This window comes from Micropterus salmoides, unplaced genomic scaffold, assembly GCF_014851395.1.
Source record: "Micropterus salmoides isolate LMB-PRFRI ecotype aquatic unplaced genomic scaffold, ASM1485139v1 Ms_hic_scaffold_23, whole genome shotgun sequence".
NCBI classification, from domain to species: Eukaryota; Metazoa; Chordata; class Actinopteri; order Centrarchiformes; family Centrarchidae; genus Micropterus; species Micropterus salmoides.
The window spans coordinates 5,441,714-5,465,020 of NW_024041484.1; the positions used below are offsets into that span (position 1 = coordinate 5,441,714).

Consider the following 23,307-nt stretch of genomic DNA (forward strand, 5'->3'; position numbering starts at 1 on the left):
TAGCTTAGTGGGCTAGTAAGCTTTACAGATTGTTTGGTTAATTTGTTGGCTAAATACATAAAATTACAATAAAAATCACAGTTACATATACAACTTATATACAACAAAAACCTGGATGAGGTAGATTAAAATCCTGGGTAAACCACCTTGTAAATCTCTGTGTATTAGGAGTTTTTAAATCTGGTGTCTGTGGCGACATTCTGGCAAACCAGTAGTGATGTGTTTTATGCCAACCAGCAGTGATCGGTTTGCTAGAGCTGAAGGGGGTAGCAACCACAGAGACAGCAGCCCCTCAGTATAGCAGAGCCTATACGTCATAAGCTCGTGTTGACAGTCTTGTGTAATTACTCTCACCGTCAGAAGAGAGAAACAAAAGTTCCGCAAGTTTTAAAAAAAAACGTTCTACATTTTGGGAAATATTCTTATTTGCTTTCTCGCCAAGAGTCCTTCCTTTGAAGGAGAGGGAGGGGCGGCTGTGGCTCAGGAGGTAGAGCGGGTTGGCCGTTAATCGGAAGGTCGGCGGTTCAATCCCTGGCTCCCCCTGGTTGCGTGTTGAAGTGTCCTAGGGCAAGATACTGAACCCCGAATTGCCCCTGGCGGCTATTCCGCCAGTGTATGAATGAGTGTGAATGTTAGTTTCCGTTTGAGCACTTAGGTTCAGTGTATGAATGTGTGTGAATGCAGATGTAGTGTAAAAGCGCTTTGAGTGGTCGAAAAGACTAGAAAGGCGCTATACAAGTACAGAGCATTTACATTTACATTTGAATAACTTCTCATGACAGTGTAAACACTAAAATCCAAACAAAGTAAGTTATTCTTATAATAAAATGTCTGCCAGGACTGAACACAAAAATAATTCTATATATATATATATAAATAATTTGTCTTTTGTGCAACACCCAAATTTGGAAAGAACTGGACATTATCATTTTCTACTACAAAGTCTTCAGATAATATTTTCTACTGTCTGAAACAGTATTATGGCATTATAGTATTTCAGAAAATACAAGGGTAACTGCCAGCAATCTTATTTATACTGCAGGCTGCTAACAGAAAAGAGATAAGGATGGACAGTAGTGGACAGAAAAGTGAGGCTCATAATCAGAACCACAACTGTCAGAGCCGGACCGCTCAATACATTCACTATGCATACTGTGTAGGGTCCCACAAATTGCAAATGTTTACAACTTTGATGAATCTCTGTCTGTTACCTCTGTAAGTTAACCACATTGCGCATGAACATGCTTTCATATGTGCGTGCACAAAATGAAACTCGCTCATTCCAGCAGCGACCTCTGTGTGGACCCGTCTGTATTTTTACCAAAGTACTTGACTTAAATGGATTTATTTCATCACTAGAGTTATATGCAATAAAACAATTACAGGCAAATGTGTTTTTGCATCGGTGTGGGACAAAATAACTGAAATGATTTACAGACTGTACAGACAGCCACAGCCTGTAACAAAAGTCTGTGAGGTTAGTTTAAGCCAGGGGTTTTCAAAGTGAGACTGTGGGGCTACCGTCAGACAATACTTGGGAAAATGCACTTCTCCACCCTCCCTTAGTTCATGATTATGTTATTTGATGCCACAGACACTCAACAATGGGACAGCGTTTCACCATATCTTGGAAAAATACAGCAAAGAAAAAGCTAGAAAGCGACGGATTTTACATACGAGTCAATGGAGCCTAACCTCAGTTAGAAAGAGTCCTATACTGCGCTGTGATTGGCCAGCAGCGTATTTGGGTCAATTGCGCTACTTTCGTAACGTATTACTCCCAACACTGGTCCTAAGTCATGTTTTAGTTCCTGATTCTGTGAGTTAAAAATCCCCAAACCTATCATGTCTCTGAGCTACAGTATCTATTTAACCAAATCACACACATTCAGGCTGTTGTATGTGATCTCCTTTTGATAACTAACGTAATATTTTCTCACTTCAATTCAGTGAGCCTTCCTCTCACTCATGCGTGGCGTTAAAAAGAACAGAATACAGAAAACAGCCAAAGGTTAGATGACACATGGTGTAACGTTACGTTACCATGACAGCAGCAATGCAGAGATTACTTTTACAATTAAGTGACAATGAAGAAAATCAATTTTAAGAGACTACTAATAACAGAAACCTGTTCCTCATGTTGATAATCCTAATATTTCATGCTTGTGCAGGGACAAACAGTAAATTTGCGGTGCTGTCTTGCTGCCGTCTTGGAAAAGTGCTCTGTTATGAGGCAACAGTTGTGCTGCAGTGAAGCAATTTCCAATTTTCAGAGATTACAGAGCACCACATTGTTGGGTCTCTGTCTAAAATACACCCAAACGTTAGGTGATCACACTTGGGGAAGTTTTGCAGGTGCGGCTTTTCTCCAGAGGAATCCCTGCTTAGACCGGGCACAGCACTTCACTGCAACGCACCGACGCGCGACGTATTTCTGTATTCAATGACGTGGATTACAACGATGAGGTGGAGCCCTACTCACCAGTTAGTGAGCGGGTCCAGCTGGGTGAGGATGGAGTTGAGCATCCTCTCCGTCTGCGCTAGCCTTTGTTCCAGCTCGTTCAACTGGTTCTCTGTACAAAAACAAACATACAGACACACAAGAGGATTACTCATGGTAAACAAATATCTGTTTGACCGAAGAAAACACAGATATGCAAATAGAAAACCCAATGCGTGCGATACACACCTGCCTCTACTGATTTTTTGGCTCCTTTTGCAAACTTGTCCTTTTGTGCCTCGTCATCTGCAGATTTGATCTGTGAGTTGAAAAGAATGAAGTGATACAGACTTTGCAGAGATCGCCTATCAAAGATGTAAATTCCCTCAGTGTAATTTGGTGTTGCAGGTGTCTTTACTTACCTTCAAAAACTTGTAAGCTGCAAACACTCCAACTCCGATAGCGTAGAGGGGCATCAGTGTGAACACGTAGCCCTTGTTGCTGTTGGACTTGTACTTGTCACTCTTCAGCTCTTGTTCCATCAGCTTCTTCATCTGCTGCATGTTCTCAGGGGTCTGAGCTGAACCGGGGGCGTTCACGTTGATGGGCTGACCTCTGACTGCGCCCGGGCCCGGACCTGCTGCTGCAAATACATCAGGAGGACAAAACAGACGACAGATGGTGAGGTTTCTGTAGAAAATGAAGCCCGACCGTGACGCCGGAATCACACAGGAGGTGTGTCCACCATGCGTTTCAGCAGCGGAACGTTTAGCTTGCCCCACGTTGTTGTTTATTTGTCATTTTGTGTGCTTCTTCTACTGATCACAGCTCTCTGTGTGTAATAAAATGCATCAAGGCAAATTCTTTGTATCGAGGCTTCGTTTAATCCATGTAACTATACAGCACACTGTTTCACATGGACATTTCTTACTGTTGCACATCGCGCTTACGCTGTGAACACGACGTGAATATGATGGAGCTGTTTGCAAAGTGGAGGAAGAGAGAGAAAACAGCTAGGGCAAAAGAAGAAAGTCTCCAAAGTGTGGTATTATTTCAAGCTAAAGAAAACAACAACTCTGTAATGTTACCGTCTTGGCAACAGCACAGCGGCACCGGAACAAAAAGCAGCTGGTGTTCTGCCAGCGGACCACAGACAAGGTAACAGTGACAGCAACTTTAGCAGTTAACTGAAATCATGACTGATTGTTGAGTTGAAGGCAAAGTAAGCTGCAGTCCTTAGCTGAAAATATGCACACGTGCGTTTGAGTTGTAACCTCACAGTCAAGAGTTAACTGGGTGTCGGGGAGCTGCACCTTTTAACTCCCCTCCAGCTCTCTCTGCATCTCAGACAATCCCTGCTACCTGCGTGTGCTAATCCATCCTGTCACCCAGATTCTTTGTCTTTATAACTGTTATCTTTATAATAACAAACAGCTGTTTCGTGTGCAGATCGCTCATTTCATGTATGTTTTCTTGACAAAACGTGGCTTGGAGACAAGTGTCGGGTGACAGAGCAGATCAGTCATGTAGTGTGAACGCCACAACGACTTCAAGACTCCCATCGCAAGATGGCAAGTTGTGTAGTGTGAACTGCACGGCCATCAGCCGACGCTGAAAGCCAAGCAAAAGTACTTCTTGAACGACGCATCGATGAATCGTTGAAATAATCTATAAAAGCTTTGAGTACTAAAATCATCGTTAGCTGCAGCCCTAGATACAAGATTCATTATAACCACGAGAGACTTGACTTGGACTCTAGCTCAAAGAGCATCTCTGTTTGTTGCTTTGCTTCACACTTTCTGTGGCTGCTTAAAGAAGCTTAACCTTTAGTCAGCACTTCTTTACTAGATATGATCAATCTGTCTTTAATAACAGGCTTTGTACCACAGTCCTTTAAAATAATTAAACATTTTCTTAAAAAGACCATTCTTGATCCAGGAGTTTCATCCGAATACATCTAACCCTCCCTTTCTCGCCAAGATCCTTCAATTCAATTTTATTTATATAGCGCCAAACCACAACAGTTATCTCTGAGCGCTTTTCATAAAAGGGAGAGAAAGCAGTTGCAAGACAGCTGTGTGACTTTCTACAGAGCAATAGTTAGAAAATAGGATTTTCAGTCAGGATTTATAGTGCATCATAGCACAGAGACAGCACTGGTAAAAATTACAATTCTAATTGCATCAGACAAAGGACTTTACTTGCTCTGTACTTGTATTATTAGATCTTAGTGCTGCATTCAATATCATTGACCACCATATCCTATTACAGAGATGGGAACATTTAATTGCCATTAAAGGAACCGCTCTGAGCTGGTTTAAGCACTATTGTTCAGATCAATCTCAGTTTGTACATGAATCATTAGTGCACGCCAGAGTTCCACAAGGTTCTGTGCAGGGAGGACCAATCTTGTTCACCTTATATATGCTTCCTTTCTATTATCAGGATATGGGTTACTTGTGGTTCTTAAGAGTGTCCAAGAGTCAAATGAGAGGGAGGCAGACACCATCTCCACATTTAAGAGTAGGCTTAAGACTTTCCTCTTTGATGAAGCTTATAGTTAGGGCTGGCTCAGGTGAGTCCTGAACCGTCCCTTAGTTATGCTGCCTAGACTGCCGGGGGACTTCCCATGATGCACTGAGCTCCTCTCTCTTCCTCTCCCTCTTTGTCAGTATGCATTCATATCCCATTAATGCATGTTACTAAGTCAACTTCTTCCCTCTCCTGTAGTCTTGTGCTTTCTCACCCCTTGTCAACTCTCTCCTTCTCTCTCTTTCTGCAGGTGTTTCTGGCTCCAAAGCTTAGGGGTCTGGATCTGTGGTCGCGGGCTTCCTGCTGCCCCCATGTTCCTGCTTGACACCTGCTGCTACAATTATAATTATTATTAGTGCTATAACCATAGTAACAATAATTCTATCACTATAATTCATTTTCATTGATGTCTGTACCACAAAAATTTTTACGCCTACTGTTGTTATTGCATTGACTACTTCTCTCTCTTTTTACCTCATTGTTTTGGTTTTCACAAACTACACTTTTACTGTTTTGATTCCCTCTCAAAATCCTCATAGAGGAGTTTCCAGAAGCAGCAGGCCAAACATACCCAAAAATGAAAGTGAATATTCAATATATAATATTAATTTCAGCAGGTAGACGCAGAACAAGAGTTCACATTAATGCCAACATTGCTTCCGGCCTGTTTGCTAAATGTTTGCCATGTCAACTTAACAGGTCAATGTTGCGTTTACAGTTTGTTCCGCATCCTCAAGTCCTTCAATGAAGATATTGAGAGATAAGACGGTGTATCAGTGTAGCCCCACTGTGAAGCCAGAACAGTTAAGGTCATTAGGAAGGGAACAAATTACCCCCTTTATGCGCAGTAAGATGTATAACATTAAAAATCCTTACAAAATATATTTCATGTTACTTTATGGTCAATGGTCTATGAAAGGAACAAAATCTCTTGGATTGCTCCTTCTTAAAAGTGTGATCCAGTCCAGCTGACTGATATAGCCAAATGTAATGGTTTTGTGCTGACCAAACTGAACTTGAATGGGGTGGCTGTTTGGTCCCCTCTGACATCAGCAGGCCTCAGCTCCCCCAATAGCTGATGGACCACACCTAACAGAGAGGAACCAATCCACGCCAGTGATATGTCTTAACCCTGAGTATGGCTTCCCGGTGTGGGACTAAAAAGAACATGCAGTCTAAAAAGTAAAACGCAGAGTGGCATCATCTAATCTTGTTGCGGATTTACACCTTACAGGGAAAGATATGATTGATTATAGATAATGTAGCTTGTTTTTACTTATCTTCTATCTAATAGATGGAGTTTATTAGACGTTCATGGCGCTGAACAAAAGTGTGTAATCACGCGTGGACTTGTGCTACAAACTCTCTTCTGACTTGACCATAGCATGTAAATGTCGTCTTCTTCTTTCATGACCTTTATTTTGGAAAACTCTGTCAGTGCACGTTGCTATTCCAAGTTAGCAGACCAGTGAGCTCAAGGCAAAATGACATAGCCTAACTTGCATGGTGACAAGCTTGGGCACATGCGCCAGTGGTGTGTGTAATTCCCCACTGCGACAACAGAGAGATGTCCTACCTTTTCTGGTGTAGCGAGGGTCAAATCTAGTTTCCTTCGCCCCGGCCCCGCCGCCGACGCCAAACAACCTGGGCAGGACGACGAACGTGAAGAGCACGGCCGTGAAAGCCAGGGCGACTTGTTGTGACGTTGACAAAACCATCCTCTCGTGAACACACAAACGGGACGGGACACCCGCCGAAAAGGAGCAACGCCAGCCGCTAAATGTGTGGCTAAAGACACGGGAGACAGTTAGGAAACGCTCAACTGTCAGGCTAATATCCAGCGAAAGCAGTGTGATGAGACCTAAACTGTGCGGCTCCGAACAGCTGCTCCGCTGCAATAACAAGAACCGGACTTCCGGAAAGGACGCTTTCAGAATAAAAGCGCCAACTGGAAAAACTTGTGCCACTGATTCACAAAAGTCAAACTGCCTGGGGCCAGACGTTTTTTTAGATTTGTTAAATTAATATGGTATTAATAAGAGAAAAACGAGTCGGGGTGGTGGCCTATTTCAATCAAATAACAATTTGCAGGAAACGTAATAAGCATAGGCCTACAAGGACTGTGAGAGAGCTTTGTTTCAAATCTAGCACTCTGCGCTCTAGTGGGCAGAGGAACAAACATGCAGTTGATGTCTGTTGGACCCTTAAGGGTTTTCTGGGAAGCTGTGGCTTCGGTTAATGCTGGAAATTGCACTTGAGTGGTTTTAAACACACCCTTCTGTCAAGGCTGGTGCTATATAAATAAATAAACAAAACCATCTCTATCTCTGTTTCAAACTGTAGCACTTGAATCAGTTCAGCATATTTGTTGAAACTGATGTCCACATGGTTGAAATGCACTTATTGTTAGTCGCTTTGGATAAAAGCGTCTGCTATAAATGTAATGTAACGTAATATGAGGAGGCCTACAATATTGTTTTGAGATATTTCAGTATTCAGTGGCACACCAGTAAAAGTATCAAGGAGCTGTCAGGGGAAGTATGCTTATTCTGTCTTACTCAGGAAGTAAGTCTCTGCTGCAAGGGGGATATTAAAATACCACACAGAAGTCCATTAACAGACCATGTGAAATCCAAAGGAACGGGAATACTGAGGAACTTAAAACTACATGGACAATTTCCACCTTGTCTCCTGTGGTGAGGACAAAGTGGTTTCAGATGTTTTTTTAAAAGTCTATAATGAGTTATTTTTATTTTCCAGGTGATGGAGGCTAGGTTGATGCAGAGCACCACATTGGATTCTGATCTGTTTCTCTGTGGGCTGACTCACTCTCTGTAGAGATCAAACCTAGTGCCCTGGTAGCAGTCTACCGTATGCAAACATTTTGCAAAATACGCTTATTTGCTTTCTTACCAAGAGTTAGATGAGAAGATCTGTACGACTCTCAGAATCGTCTGTTAAATATGAACGTACAGCCAGGAGATGGAACTTACTCAAAGCAGAAACATGGCTCTCTCCAAAGTAAAAACAAATCTGTCAATCAGAATAATGAAAGCTCAACAATTAACATGTTTAATTTATACAAAAACCTCTGCGAGGTTGCACAACTCTGCACCCAGCCAAGAATTTGTTGATCCATCTTTGTTGTAACTTTGGTGATGGGTTCGCCTTTGGCGGGTGTGATGATTATATTGTAGGTACCAAATCGGTGCTGCTCCCTACACAGATAGGGATCCGGCAGGCAAAAGTGGTCCTGTCTGTCAAATAAGGTTACCACTAGATCACTTTTAACAAATGACGAGGTTTTGAGCTTTTATATTTTATTTCAAAACTGCCTTTTATTGCAAAGATTCTAGAAAGAATTGTGTCCAAATAGCTGCTCACTGTACTGGAAAATAACAAAATATTTGAAAAGTTTCAGTCTGGTTTCAGGAAGTACCACAGCACTGAGACTGCCCTGCTTAAAGTCACCAATGACCTTCTAATGTCTGCTGATGAAGGCATGTGCTCAGTCCTGGTACTCCTGGACCTTAGCGCTGCTTTTGACACCACTGATCACAACATCATGTTAGACAGACTGAGGCACTGGGTGGGGATCTCTGGTACGGCCCTAGAATGGTTTTCATCCTACCTGTCAAATAGGAAGTTTTGTGTGTCTGTAAACAACTATGTCTCTTCGTTCTGTCCAGTTAAATATGGTGTGCCTCAGGGGTCGGTCTTAGGACCCATTTTGTTTTCCTTGTATCTGCTTCCCCTTGGACATATTATCCATAAACATGGCATTTCTTTTCATATTTATGCTGATGACACACAAATATACTTGCCCGTCAGATCCACAGACCCTGGAATGCTGAGTTCACTTAACAACTGCCTTTGTGAAGTAAAAAAATGGATGTCATATAATTTCCTCCAGCTGAACTCAGACAAAACAGAAATCCTGGTCATCGGGTCTCAGCAGATGGCAAATCAAATACTGCCATCTGCTGGTTCCCTAGTAAATCACATTAAGCCTGTGGCAAAGAACCTTGATGTTTGGTTTGATAGTAATTTAAATTTCGAGCAGCACACCACAAAGCTTGTTCAATCATGTTTTTATCAACTTAGAAATATAGCAAAAATTCGATCTATGTTAACTTTTAAGGACACCGAGACCATTTTATACGCCTTCCTCTCATCACGCCTGGATTATTGCAACAGCCTTTTCACCCGTTTAACCCAAAAATCTATAAATCGACTCCAGACTGTCCAGAACTCAGCTGCCAGGCTTTTAACCAGAACAAAGAAATATGACCACATTACTCCTATTTTAGCTTCATTACACTGGCTCCCAGTATGTTTTAGAATTGACATTAAAATTCTATTGATTACTTTTAAAGCTCTTCATGGCCTCTCACCTTGTTATATTTCTGACCTTTTAGTCCCATACGCACCAGCACGTACCTTGAGATCCTCGGGCAGAGGTCTGTTGTCTGTTCCAGAGTCTCAACTGAAAACTAAAGGGGACAGAGCGTTTGCTGTCAGGGCCCCGAGGCTCTGGAACAGCCTGCCTGAGGAAATCAGGTCAGCTGAGTCAGTGAACTCTCCCTTCTTAAAACATACTTTTAGAGGAGAGCCTTTCCCGATCTTATTTGACTTTATTTTATCCCATTTATTTTATTTTACTAATTTTATATTTATCTTAAAACGTGTATTTTAGTCTTTTCAATGTTTTAAAAATTATATGAAATAAAAGCAAATACAAAGCAAATACTGTGACCGCAACTCTACTGTACACTAACAATGTAATGTCTAAAAAACCCCTTTAACACTGATAGTCGCAAATTTGTATCACACCTCTTCCTTTTAGACTGCAGGTGAGATAGCATATGTATTCCCCCAATGCCTGTTTGCGCATATTTAAGACGTACCTGGGAACCTTTTGCAAGCCCTGGTTTCTCGTTAATGCCTGTTGTCGCTAATTTGGATCATACCTAATTTTTTTTATTGTAAATAAATTCAGGCATCAAGGGGATATAATAATAATAATAATAATAATAATAAAGCAAAGAAAGTCCCCTTTCATACTATTTGTTTTTTTTTCCTGAAGTTTCACAAGACCAGATTTTTCGGTAAATCACCATTTTTCTGGACATCATCTGCTTGTCTCTTGATTTAAGTTAAAACCTTACAAAATTAAAGTTGCCACTGCCGTTTTGAAGCCTCGAGTTTGGCCGATATAGGCCGCTGCCATGTCCAGTTTTTGCAACCAGGAAGTGGCCGGAAGTGACGATACAGCGGAGCTAACGGCCGTGTGTGGAGCTAGCTAGCTAGTGCATCTGTAACTCACATCATTTTAACAGGGCTGATAACTTTGTCTTAAAACTAAATGTACTCACCAGAGAAAGTGAACAGCCAACTCCTAATAAGCTTTTTCAATGGCACTGGTTAAATTTACACAGTGCCGTGGGTACGTGTCACTCTAGCCTGACAGGTCACCATGGTAACGACTTGTCAATCACAGATAATCCCGCACTGAAACATACTCTGCTTTATGGTCTATTTTAAAATAAATAGGACCATAATTTACTAAATCAACATCATTTTGTATTGACTTGAAACTAGCGACTGAGACCATAAACTCGTTATCAAAGTGTTTACTGAGGTAATTATTCAGCTGTAGGGTCATTTTACCATTATTTCTAAGGGAGCCGGAGTTCTTTTTGCAACCATAAGTCGCCCCTTGCTGGATTTTCAATAGAATGCAGGTTTCAGGGACTTCCGCATCGGCTTCATATTGTAGACCAGAAGCTTCCCGCTTGGTACGAACGTTAAAACTATCATACAGCTGTGGGTCTTTACCCTGCCGTTGTTGCTGGACTCTTGCTGTGTTGGCTGCAGTGGTCTGCATGTCTGTTGAAGGCTCTGTGAGCTGACTGGCCGGCTAGCTCGCTAGCTTCCCCCGCTGATAGTTGTGGAGCGTCACAACTCCGAAAACATTTGAGCACATTTTGGATTCGCCATAATTTTTAGTAAAACTGTCAATATTCGACATCTACACAGCTGATTTCTCACGGTAAATCTTCTCAGAAGTGGATTTAGCGATGAAATAAGGTAAAATAGTTTAAAAAATGTTCTGTTGTGGCCTCTCTCTCAGCTTCTTTCCGCCCCTCACTTGAATGCCGGAATGAATGCTGGGATATCTGTGCTGTCAAGTTCACACAAGTTACGAACTGATGCATCCTCGGTAAAATGGGCGTGTCAAGAACACTTTTTAACTTTTAACCTTTCTTGCCAAAATGATAACTTGTGTATTGGGACAGTTCTTGGACCACAAAAGATGACGTTTCACAAGAACACAAGTACAGACAAGAACACAGATTGAGAACACAAGCAAGCAGGTGAAACCAATTGAGGGGAACAGACAGGACCAGACCCAAATGCAGAAACACAAGGCACTGGCAACTAAACGTGTAGGCAGTAGCTGAATGTGGTTATATGGCAAGCCATTAGTGCCAAAAAACGTCACTCTTGTAGCATGTTTTGCTAACAAAACGGCGTTTTGTGTATAAAAACGCCGCGAAAAACGCCGTTTTCTTTTGGCACGCCGTAAAAAGCGGCGTTTAGTTAACAAAACGCCATTTTAAACGCTGTTTTGTTAACTAAACAAACGGCGTTTTGTAAAATGATAATGAGCTCCGCCCTGTGGATTTTACAGCCACTAAATTTGAACTGTTGTCACCCAATCAGTACAGAAGAAGAACAGACCACACTAATTCAGCACTGATCTACTTTACTGTGATCGTAGCCACTCAAAGGCAGAAAGTAACCACAGACAAGCATGAAAAACTCAACACAAAAGTCCCAGACTGATCAAGTAAATTGACTACATTTACTAAAAATATTTAGCTACTCTAGGTTATAGCTTGTAACATCTATGATTGATGATTTTAGATCAAATTTGACATAAATAATTAATTTGCATTTTATTTATCATCACTGTCAGATTAAAGTATCTCCTAAAATAGAACATACAAACACAAAGAAAGTAAGAAATCACCATAAGTGGAACAACTATCTTTACATGGTCATCAGTGAACAGTTTAAGCCTCATTTGTCTTTTTATGAGCCCTTCAGTCGGTGTAGTATTGATAGCGAGCCTACCCTTGTTTCTACAAAGCTTTGTTTTACCATGTCATCCTAAATCCAGGCCAAAGGCAACCTGACACAAACGTGTGTTTCAGTCGGTTCAGGGAAAACACAGCTTGTCATTTATTCCCTGGCTTTTATTTATTTATCCAAAGCTATCCTTCCGGACTCCTGCGATAATATTTATGTTACCCCAAAACACTACACTATACAAGTTGCTACAAAAACTTATCTTATTCCATATTTATATATTTCCACATTTATTTATGTTGACTGTATGTTTGTCTACATGTAGCACCTTATCACCACAGCAAATTCCTCGTATGTGTAAAACACTACTTGACAATAAAGCTCCTTCTGATCCTGAAAAGGCATCTGCAGGCTATTAAGATACTTGGTTTTAAAAAAACGCTGAATTGCTTTCCTCCGAAATGGACATATTTGAGAAAGGTTACCTGAAGTCTTTGTGAAAGCATACCTTCTGATGATACCTAAGCTAAATAATAAGATGCATGTTTTGAAATCATGTTAATCATCAATAAGCTATCTTTACATTGTGAATAATGTTGGCTGATAATGACAAAATGAAATCGGTTTAATCAGTAAAGGTTGAAATTTATTTTACTGTGTAAACCACACAACATTCAAAATTATTATTATGAACAACCAGGATAAAGAATCTGTCAGACTATTTGTGAGAGACAATTGATTGGAGTCTTGACTACTACTAGATATTTGACTTAATACTTTGAACAATTAGGAATTATGTTAAAACCATTAAAACCAGTAAAAGGTATTTAAAAAATAATGCAAAAATATAATTACGCTAATTTTAATGAACAACTGTAACCAATATAGCCTAAGTACATCAGTGTGTGTGTGTGCGTCTGCGTGAGGCTCCAGCTGGTGATGGGCATCACTCGTGGTCCAGTCCATCGTAGGGTGAGTGGAAGTTCTTGGGCAAAACCTTCAGTTCTTGGGGCTGTTTGAACTTCAGCTCTTTAACTGGCTGGCTGGATGCGCACAGTGGGGCTGCTGTGGTGATGCTCTTCTTTTAAGAGATGGGGACAGATAGGCTTCCCAGTCATCTGAGTGGTGCCATCCACGTTGTATCTAGTGGATGGAAGAATTTAAAAGGGAAAATAGGGTAAGAAATTTTAATAGATTACAAAGTACGTCTTTCACAGTGGTGGAAAAAGTAGTCAAAAGTACAAAAGCCCTACATGGGCATCCCTGCCTCCAACCCAATACATTTCTTTTTCACTACTGCCTTTTTGGGGATTCCTGAGCAAGTTCAATGACTCACATGAAAGAAAGTTCAGTTAAGATCAAATATGAACACATCTGTGAAGTCCCTGTGATCCCAACGCTGAATCCAAAAAAGATACAAGATCACGGATTATCTGTATGCCATGATTTCCTCTGGGGCCACTGAGTGGGTCGAACCGTGCTTGTACTTCCTCCATTACAGGACATGTAGTGAATGTCAGGCACAGTAATCCGTCTTTCTGGCCAGTCTAGCAGCAACTCCAGCTCTTCTGTCCTAGGAATTCCAGCAGCAGCTTCTTGACCACCACCACCAGCAGCTCTGGCCACAAAGATGTCCTGCATGGCAGTTGATGGTCGGCCCTGTTGCTCAAGGCAGCCTCTAACAAAAATCTGTAGTGGGCTCATGTGTCTCTCTGTTCTCAAACCATGGTTATTCCATTGATTTGTAAAGTCGTTTAAGTCCCGGTTGATCCTTGGCAGATAGACATAATGGAGAGCCCAGAGGTCCCTCTCACTGTCAACATTAATGATGCCCTCGCTCTCCAGATGGTGGAATAAGTCATAATAGACATTCGTCAGTCCACGCCAGAGATCACCCCAGAGCCTCTCAATTCTCTGATTGTGGGTACACGGTCAAAGCCTCTGTAGATGTTCATCATCAGCCAGACTGCGCTGTTCTCACCACCTCTGTCCGTCCTGACCCTGGAGGGTATGCCATAGTGGATCACAGCACTGATGAAGCTGTCCAACACAGTGCTGCTGCGGTTGTTGTTGGAGGCACGCAGGAAGACCACAAGGCGACTAAACCCATCTATAGCCCCATGAATAACTATCCGCCACCTAAAACCAGATAAAAAAAAAATATTATTAAGGTGGCTATTGATATAGCAAAAATGGCAAACATGTTCAGCTAAATGTAACATTCCTTTTCTTTGTCAAAATAAATGCTGAATAAATCTGTTGCTGTAGTTACCTTCTCAGCTTGTGGTTTCCATCAATGTGCCACAATGAGTTTGGACCTGCCACCTGATAAGACCGTCGCGCTGGTCTCTGCAGAACTGCTCGAAGCGCAGCAGCTCCAGGATTTAATCGAATCATGCTTGCTCGCACTCTCCTTCTCTGCACACGGAGTCCACTTGCATGCAGCGATGCCCTCACAGCCTCAGGACCAACTAGGTCATTGCCAGCCACAATGTCTTGCACATGTTCTTCTAGGGCAGAATCGGTCAAGTCTGCATACAATGAAGCGCGAGTGCAGTGTAACTGTCTAAAAGGTAGAGAAATGTAATCCAGCACAATCATAAGTTACTCTTAATGTCCATCATGACCAAACAATATGCACACACATTACATATAAAAGTGTGTGTTTTTACAGGACAAATCTTACGTGACTATATCACATCACACGGAAATCCTAGTCTCTTACCTCAAACGTCGTCTAACTGTACGCACAGACACATGCAGAATATCTGCCATCTGGGGTGCAGTGAAGCCACATGACCTTAAGAATGACAGCTGTTCCCGAGTGACACAGTAATGTGGTCGACCTCTACCTCCACTCAAAACCAGCGGTGCCTGGTAGCCAAAACTACCTGAAATGACATCAGAATCAGATTTATTGGCCAAGTATGTTAACACACATAATTTTCTTCCAGCCATTACTGACTCAGGCACTACAGACATTATACAGAAGGTGTACATAGTATATACAGAAAATATACAACATATAATCAATACAGTTGTGTCTGGTAGTGTAAACCATAATGTGGATTGCAAACAAATTGTGACGTGTGAGTATTTATACAATTCAGTATTTGACATGAAGCTGGGTTTAAAAGCTATCTGACGAAACATCAGTAGCTATGGCACGTGCTTAAATTTAACACATGGACTGTGGGGTAGTGCCATGCTTGCAAATATCTGTGCATTTATGCTAAGGTCTTAAGCTTCGAGTCTGGTCCTTTTTAATAAAACACACTTAAAAATAAATTTAAAAGTGCGGTGAAAAAGTATTTGCCCCCTTCTTGATTTCTTCCTTTTTTGCACATTTGTCACATTTACAGTAAATATTTGGATCATCCAAACCGTAATATTTGGTGTAAACTGTAAATAATTTGTTGTGTTCCGGAGCCTACAACAGGAATATTGTTATGTTATATTAATGAATACTTGGACGCAGAAACTATCAAATCTTGTCACCCAAAAACCTGCGCCTCAAATTTGCTTAACTTCACAATAAATACAATTTTTAAAATGGTATAATATAGTTCAATAACTTTTAGAAATATTTTTATTAAATTACCTTTCTGAGGTATTTCTATAACTTTTGCATAACCTTAATAGGAGAAAGAAACTTTTCCATTTCTAGCCAAAATCATAACAAGTTGAGGCCACCTAACATCAACTTATACAGCACAGAATATTGATGAAACCTCAACATCAAAAGCGCAGTATGTAAAATAAACTTTTACTGCAAAGCTGCCACACACACTCGATATTGCAAATATTTCCACAAGGATAGATTCTTTGGAAGTTTAAGAATGCTAACACTAAAAACTACATATCCAGTTCAAGTCATAGTCATTATGATTGCAGTACTAGAAACAGAATAATAATAAAATTTACAAAAGACAACACACTGTGAGCTGAGAAGACATTCTGACCTCCTGAATTAATTCAGCCACGTCGCTGAGAAGTTGGTCTGCAGCTGTGACATTGATCAGTCTTCCCCTTGCCCACTGGAGGCTTCTGTGCATTGTCTCTAGCCTGAGAAAATAAGAAAGCGTAATGGTTACCCATTTATTGGCATCAGAATGAGCTTTATTGCCAAGTAGTATTTTACATACACAAGGAATTTGCTATAGTGACTAGGTTGTAGACAAACATACAGTTGACATACATAAACACACACAATACCATCTTAAACCCTTTCTCCCGTAATAATTTAACAGTATATAAGCAGAGCTGAAGTCCACAAACATGATCCTAGTGTCGGTTCCTGGTCCTGTGATGGAATTGAGGTGGGAGCCAGAGATATAGGCCATATTGGCATAACCAGGCACCATGTAATTCCTATGCAGACTGTTTTACTGTATACTGTAATATAGCATAACGATCAGCAGTGTGTGCGGGCCTTTTACTTAATAGTTTTAGAGTGCATCATCCTTTGACATTCTCGAGCATGCCTATCACAACATACCTCGTCAATGTTAAGAGTTGCACACCAGATCCAACATCGTCCATCAACAGACGCCGTGTACAGTCATGAAGAATGTGCCTGCACCGCAAGATGAAGGTCCTCCGAGCCATAACTTCTTTCAGATGTCTGTCTGAATTGAGTTTAGAAGGACAACTGAGAGTTCTTCTGTGTCTTTGGTACCACCCACCCATCAACTTGGCTTTGACCAAATGCAAAAATATCACGAGGTTTACAATTACTTTACAGAGTTCCCGTTTCCCTCTTGTACACAGAATCTGAGATTCTCAAAATACACAAGAAAATACTACAAATACACAAAATAAAAGTTTCCACTAAAAGCTATGAAGGGTAATTAATATTTTTCATTAATTCAAGAGTCTGCCTGCACAACTCCATGTTGTTTAACTTAACACTATATGTTTTTTGACATAATATGATAAATCCCATTTAGTTGTAACAATAACGCAATGCTGGTATGAGCGAGGGGGTCTCACGAGATCTCATTCCAGGCTACAAGCCGATGCTCAAACTAATGTTAACTTACAGCAATGGCGGCGGCATGAACGTTCCCTCATCTGCTAACTGAGCAGTAACAATTACGAGTCGCAAATACGTACTTACAGAACTTTATTTTTTTACCACGTTAAACATTGTTCTGGCCAAGTATACATCAACTTACCTGGGAAATCCAAATTCACTTTAGACAGATGAGTTTTCGTATACAAGTAACTTTTTGCTCGTAGTTCTGAAAACACTTTGCTTTGACCGGCTTTCTGTCGAGTCCTGCCTCCGAATCTGCCTGATTGGCTAACTCTAACCCCAACTTTAGGCAAGGAATAACCAATCAGAGGCAGTTGTTGAAACTCGATTAATAAAAACGAAAACTCTATAGCATAATTTTAAATTTATATTATAATTAATTTCATGAAAAGGCACAACAAAACCCACAAACAGTTGGATCTGGATTAAAGTTACCCAATTTGTCAATTACAACCTAGGGCACTTCATAACTGGTCATGGTAATAATGTTACACTGGTAGCCACTAAAAGTAACTTGATAAGTGCAAAACCTGTCGGTTAATGAGGACAGAACGAGGGAGTATATGGCAACAGGCCATTAAAGCATTGGTTCAGTTTAATTTGAAACAAACAATTGAATTGCTTCTTAAAAGAAATAAAGCACTATAATACTAGTGTGTGTGTGTGTGTGTGTATATATATATATATATATATACACACTTTTACTCAACTACAATAAATAGGTTACACTTTGTGTGATATAATTTTACATAATATTGTATTTATATTAAGTTAGCATTTTCATACAAATTTTGTACCAACACATGACAATTACAATTTACTTCTTTTTTTAAAACTAAACTAATGTGAGGTTTGTGAACAGAAAATATGAACAGAAAAAAACAAACATGCTATGCAAAAAACAACTATGAACAAATGAACAAATCCTGAGAACTTCACTCCAAAAGTGAAAAGACAAATAGACACCATTTAGGCCAACCCAAACTGGTGTGCAGAGCCTATCCCAAGCTCCATGTTAGTTTTGAATATACTGTAGGTTTGACCCACGGGTAGATGTAGCACCAACGCGCAGGTGTTGGCCTGGGGAAACTTGGCATGTCCATCTTCAGGGTGTAAAAATGCCAGCTCAGGCTGCACTGAAAAGCCCATTGCTGGGATTCTGCGGAGACCTGTTCCAAAAATTAGGACCTGCTCCAGTGTGATTGGTCCAGCAAGTCCACCTGTATATAGATATAAAAATAAATTATGTTGCAAGAGGATTCATGAAGGAGCCAGCCACAGCCAGTAGTAGATTGTAAGATAAATGTAGAGACTATTCTTAAAAGCAAAAACAAAGTACCAAGAGGCTGAGGTAGGGCCTTGTGGTGCCGTTTGTCGGACTCGCTGCATAATTCGCAGATTTCAAAAAAAAATATTCTAGGTTTTTGATGAAAATATGCAACTTAAAATGTGAAAACCGTATAGTGAGAAATCAATCAAAACTATAGAGAACACCGCGTTCATCAAAAAAAACAAAAAACAGCAGCGTCCCATTCACTCACCTGTTATCTGCTCACTGGCATTAAACAGGTGTGTAAATGAACTATACAGAAACCATCCACGTGACTTACCAAAAACATGACAACACAAATAAAGCTATACACACACACACACACACACACACACACACACACACACACACATAAGCACAGGGACCCATACCTTCCACCTCCAGGAGCCAGTCTTTCCAGAATACAATGGTCCTGGCTTCCAACCGCCTATTTGATGATGGGAGGGATCGGCATCTGGCCTGGAACACCCCCACAATGTCGCTGGCCTTTAGGGTTGTTGTGTCCTGGAGGAAGACTTTTTCAAAGTCTTGTGGATGTGAGGTGACTTCATCCAGGAAACCAAGTGAAGTTAGTCCTTCTTTGAATCTGATGCAAAAAAGTAATAATTTAATTCTGTTCTTTTACAATGTTACCCAAGATTGTAGAAATTGTAAAACACCATTACCTCATGTTCTACTATTGCTGGGTCTCTGTAAATATTACTAAGAGTATGGTCTAGACCTTGTCTATGTGAAAACTGCAATGAGATAAACTTATGAATTGGCACTACTGTGTGTGTATATAAAAATTTAATTGTATCGTTTTCTGCCTGCAAGTCTGTACTCGTGTGTGCGTAAAAAACAAAAATCAAAAAAAAAATTGTCTTGACCAACCTCTGGAGAGACACCATCAGGGTGACACAAAATAGCAATGCCCTTTCATACATTAGCAGACCCCAACTACCATTTCCTGCTGTCATCACATTTGTGGTATTAATTTTTTTGCCTTTGCCCTGCCTCTTCACACCTTTAAAGATTCTCCAATACTCCCTCACCATGCACCTAGGGCAAGGGGTTTTCAAAGTCTTAGACTGCGGGCTTCCCCTCAGACAAAGTTTCGGAAACAGCGCTCCCCCCACCAAGTCTTTAGTTTAGTTTACTTTGTAAGCTTTGCTTAATTCCTGGATGCCTATCGGATCTTGATTAAATTAATTGATCCCATAGACACTTAATATTTGAGCCAAAATAGCCTGATGCATGACTTCTGACTACAGTGACTTAGTTTCTGACTCTGATGGGGGAACCAAAAACTACTGTATCTCCAAACTCACACATGTAGGCTATTCTATGTTCACTTGGTGATATGGTGGTTTCAGTTCCAGTCAGCGAGCCTCCCCTGAAACCATTTACTTTAAATGGTGTACTTAATATTGTGATTAGTTAATTTAAAATAACTTGACTTCACGTGTCAATAGCAACTCAAGGAGAAATCCCACTACTGTAATTTGAACACCAAGGGTCTAGTAAAGTTGCTTTGCTGCAGTTGATGTCAATTAACATTTTCTGTTTATAATATACAACTTACTGTTGGAGGGCTGCATAGATTCGGCCTTCACAGTGGAACTGGAGGACAGCTTCCATCAATTCCCCCCTGTGGTCCAACGAGCGGAGGTGCCGTAGGGCTCCCATCATTGCCAACTCTTCGGCCGCTTCATTGACAGCCTGCCTTGCATCCTATAGCGCTACTGCACTGCTTATCTGAAATTATAAAAGGAAATAGAGAGTAGCCACTACCAAATACTTGAACATTTATTGGCCAGAGACAGGTGTGTAAAGTGTGTAATGACTTCCAAACTTGCCTTCTCCAGTTTTGCCCTAAGGCTGTGGTCTACCACCTCTTCAATGGTTGCTGGACTAGGTGGAAGACCACAGACTTGATTAAAAAGCCTCTTGGAAAAAAAGTGTGGCGACACCCCTCCATGGATGAGACAAACTGCCAACATTTGGCCCACAAGTCTATAAGTGTTGTTGTGAAGAGCTATAAAAGAAAGACAATTAAAATTGATCAAAGTAATGTTAAATAAAGCTGTGGAGTGTGGACATACATTAAATGAGTATGTTTCCTGACATTGTTGGAAAGAAAAAAAACAAACAAAAAAACATACCAACACTGTCAAGGGCCAGGTTACGGGCTTCAAGAGGCCCTTCAAATATTTGATGCCCCTGGAGTTGTTGCATTAGCAACCTACAAAATTCCCTTTTTGGCCCACCATCGTCGATGGCACCTTCTCCTTGACCATCCTCATCTATGAAAACGATGTCCAGCTTGGACTGTGGATTGAAGGCTGGTCGCCGGAAGGCTCTCTCGGCACATTCAAAATCTTTTTTTTTTTTTAAACCTGTCCTGCCCAGCAGCCTGGTATAGAGTATAATGACCTGGATACCATATTGTGCCAGACACAAGAGAGTATTAAAATACTCCTTTGTCTGTTTTATTATTTATTTATACAGAGAAAGGACAACACCTGCAAGAGAAGGGGGAAAGGGGGATGGAGGGTGGGGACAACAGGGAAAAGCTGTGGGAAACACCAATTGCAGAAAGCAACGAAACCTGCAAGAGAACAGAGAGGGGGGCTTGGGGAGGAGAAAAACAACAACAAACAAACACAAACAAAAAAAACAATAAAAATAATAATAGTAAAAGACAACCAGACGAACAGCAGCAATAAACAGCTGACATATTAATGACATATTAAGACAACTAAGAGAACAATGAAAACAAGAAACAGTCACACACACTAAATAAGCAACACAACACAGCCACGAGAGCTGGAATAATAATTAATTTAAATAAGTAACTGAAAGAAAGGCATCAGGAATAATTCTACCAGGGACAACCTAAGTTTGTTTGTGTCTGTGTGTCTGTGTGCGTGTGGGTGAATGTGTCTGTATGTGTGTGTGTACATGTGTGTGCGCATAAGCCTGTTAAAGAATGTAGTTGTTAGAGAGAGTGGGACGCCACGACTGTAACAGGCAGGCAAGAACCCCAGTAGCCAATAGGGGTGGAAGAAAGAAAAAGAATAAATCAAATAAAAAAAAAAAAAACAAAGACTCCCAGATGCACCGCGATGCAAACGCAGAAGACCCCGACCCAAATGCCAGTTGACAACGTAATGCCGACGGAACGCAAAAGAGGAAGAGCAGCGCCCGGACCGACCGCGGCGCGGACGCAACATAGACCAGTGGTCCCCCCCATCCAGCACCCCACCGCCGCGCAGCAAACAACCACAATGCCCAAATGCCACGCAATCATCAACACCAATGCACAAGTGACGAGCCCAACGCGCACACTGCGCGAGCACGGCGACACCCATGCCCAGCAGCCCCCCGCGAATCCCGCGTGCGAGGTCGGGCAAATGACAGAGAGCAAACGGAACAACACGACAGCGAAAGCCAGCGGAGAGAAACACCAGCAGCAAGTCCCAGCCCGGCAGCAAACGCGCCGCACAGGTCACCGTGCACCCGCCAATAAAAGTCCACCGTCCCCCCAACCGCCGGAAAAAACTAAGGCCGCCGGCGCCAGCCGACATCCCCCATGCCCAGCGCGCCCCCCGGCCGCCATGCAACACCAGTCAAACCAGCAACGAGGCAAAATCAACTAGCTCAGCTGCATGCCACCAACAACCCACCCATCCATCAAGGGCCGAGAACTCCAGGCACAAACCCAGAACAAACCGGAGCACAGCCCTGCCCCGCACCCACACTGCACATCCCGAAAACTAACTATATACCTCAGTATCCAGAGGGGTCCAACAACTGGCCGACAGAGAAATGGGCAAGCACGGATCCGAGGCCAACGAAGCAAAACAGGAACGCAAACAGGTCCCTCCAAGCCAACGAGGAAATGCCTCCCCCGGACTCTAATGCACAAACTAAACGCCCAGCAGCCATCCAGAGACCCTGCCCAGGGAAAAAGTATAATGCATCAAGATGCATCGATAATCGCCCCACAATCCCACCGCAGACCCCCACCCCCAGAAGCCAGGACACCCTGCGACCCCCCAAAGCGCAAAGGACCCCAGACCGCATGTCCAGGGGGAAGCTGTACCCCGCCCCAAGGAAGAACAGCAGAAAGCCGTGCCGGGAAGCTCGCTACCACCAGGGAGCGATAACGCGGGAGAACCAGGCCAACGGTCCCCCAGCCCAGCCAGAGGCATCCCTCCCTACAGTGCAGCCAGTGACAGCAGCCCCCGAGGCCGATCTCATCCCCGGACAGGGGCCCAGCCCCCCCAGTCAAGCACCCCCAAGGAGGAGCACCAAAACCTACCCCGACAGCACCGGTCATGCGCCCCAGAGACTCCCGAATGCCCCCACCGTGAGAGAGCTGGCAGGGGGAAGCAGCGGGAGCCTCACCTCTGCCGAAGAGGGCCCAGGCGAGGAGAGGAGACAACGGGCCCCCAGGCCCAGGGACACACCACCCACCCAGAAATGAGCAAAGGCCACAAGCCCGAGTCCGCAGAACCCTAGGCCAAGGGCGGGCCCCCACGCCAGGGGAGCCCCGACCCCCCCCAGCCCACCCCAGATCAGGCAAGGCCGTCACCAACCCCACAGCACCCCCAACGCCCGGGGCTCCAGGGGTAGGACACGAGGCCAATGAGAATCTCTCCCACTCCTTCAACCCCTCTGCCTGCCTCTGTAAATGTATTGTTTTGTGTTGGATGCATGTCATGGATTGTGAAGTGTTGTATGGTGGAGTAAAGATAAGGTGTGTGGTAACTAAGGTGCAACTAAAATTGGAGGGTAGTTGTGACACAGGCACCCCACAACTGTCAGGTAGTGGAGCCTCCCATCGTGCCCCTCCCACCCCCCAAGCCCTCTGTGTCTAATGTGTAA

At 42.3% G+C, this 23,307-nt stretch overlaps 3 protein-coding genes across 4 annotated transcripts; all 3 read right to left on the reverse strand.

Moving 5' to 3' along the window:
- Positions 1–2,414: 2,414 nt before the first annotated feature.
- On the reverse strand, positions 2,415–7,153 carry LOC119918548 (protein RIC-3-like). 2 transcript variants are annotated; one of them, XM_038739340.1, is made up of 4 exons: positions 6,549–7,153; positions 2,863–3,080; positions 2,690–2,759; positions 2,415–2,573 (listed from the first exon to the last, which is right to left on the reverse strand). In XM_038739340.1, the coding sequence occupies exons 1-4, from the start codon at positions 6,688–6,690 to the stop codon at positions 2,479–2,481; spliced, it is 525 nt and encodes a 174-aa protein (XP_038595268.1). In that variant the 5' UTR covers positions 6,691–7,153; the 3' UTR covers positions 2,415–2,478. The 2 variants fall into 2 exon arrangements, with proteins under 2 accessions (XP_038595268.1, XP_038595267.1); XM_038739339.1 differs by having other exon boundaries at positions 2,863–3,083; positions 6,549–7,147.
- Positions 7,154–11,505: 4,352 nt separating this feature from the next.
- On the reverse strand, positions 11,506–16,873 carry LOC119917899. The gene is made up of 5 exons (XM_038738313.1): positions 16,566–16,873; positions 16,030–16,132; positions 14,793–14,958; positions 14,340–14,633; positions 11,506–14,206 (listed from the first exon to the last, which is right to left on the reverse strand). Exons 3-5 carry the CDS (start codon positions 14,840–14,842, stop codon positions 13,942–13,944), a joined length of 609 nt encoding a protein of 202 aa, XP_038594241.1. The 5' UTR covers positions 14,843–14,958; positions 16,030–16,132; positions 16,566–16,873; the 3' UTR covers positions 11,506–13,941.
- Positions 16,874–17,658: 785 nt separating this feature from the next.
- On the reverse strand, positions 17,659–20,188 carry LOC119918335 (G2/M phase-specific E3 ubiquitin-protein ligase-like). The gene is made up of 3 exons (XM_038739023.1): positions 20,000–20,188; positions 18,807–19,021; positions 17,659–18,325 (listed from the first exon to the last, which is right to left on the reverse strand). The coding sequence occupies exons 1-3, from the start codon at positions 20,104–20,106 to the stop codon at positions 18,075–18,077; spliced, it is 573 nt and encodes a 190-aa protein (XP_038594951.1). The 5' UTR covers positions 20,107–20,188; the 3' UTR covers positions 17,659–18,074.
- Positions 20,189–23,307: the final 3,119 nt, after the last annotated feature.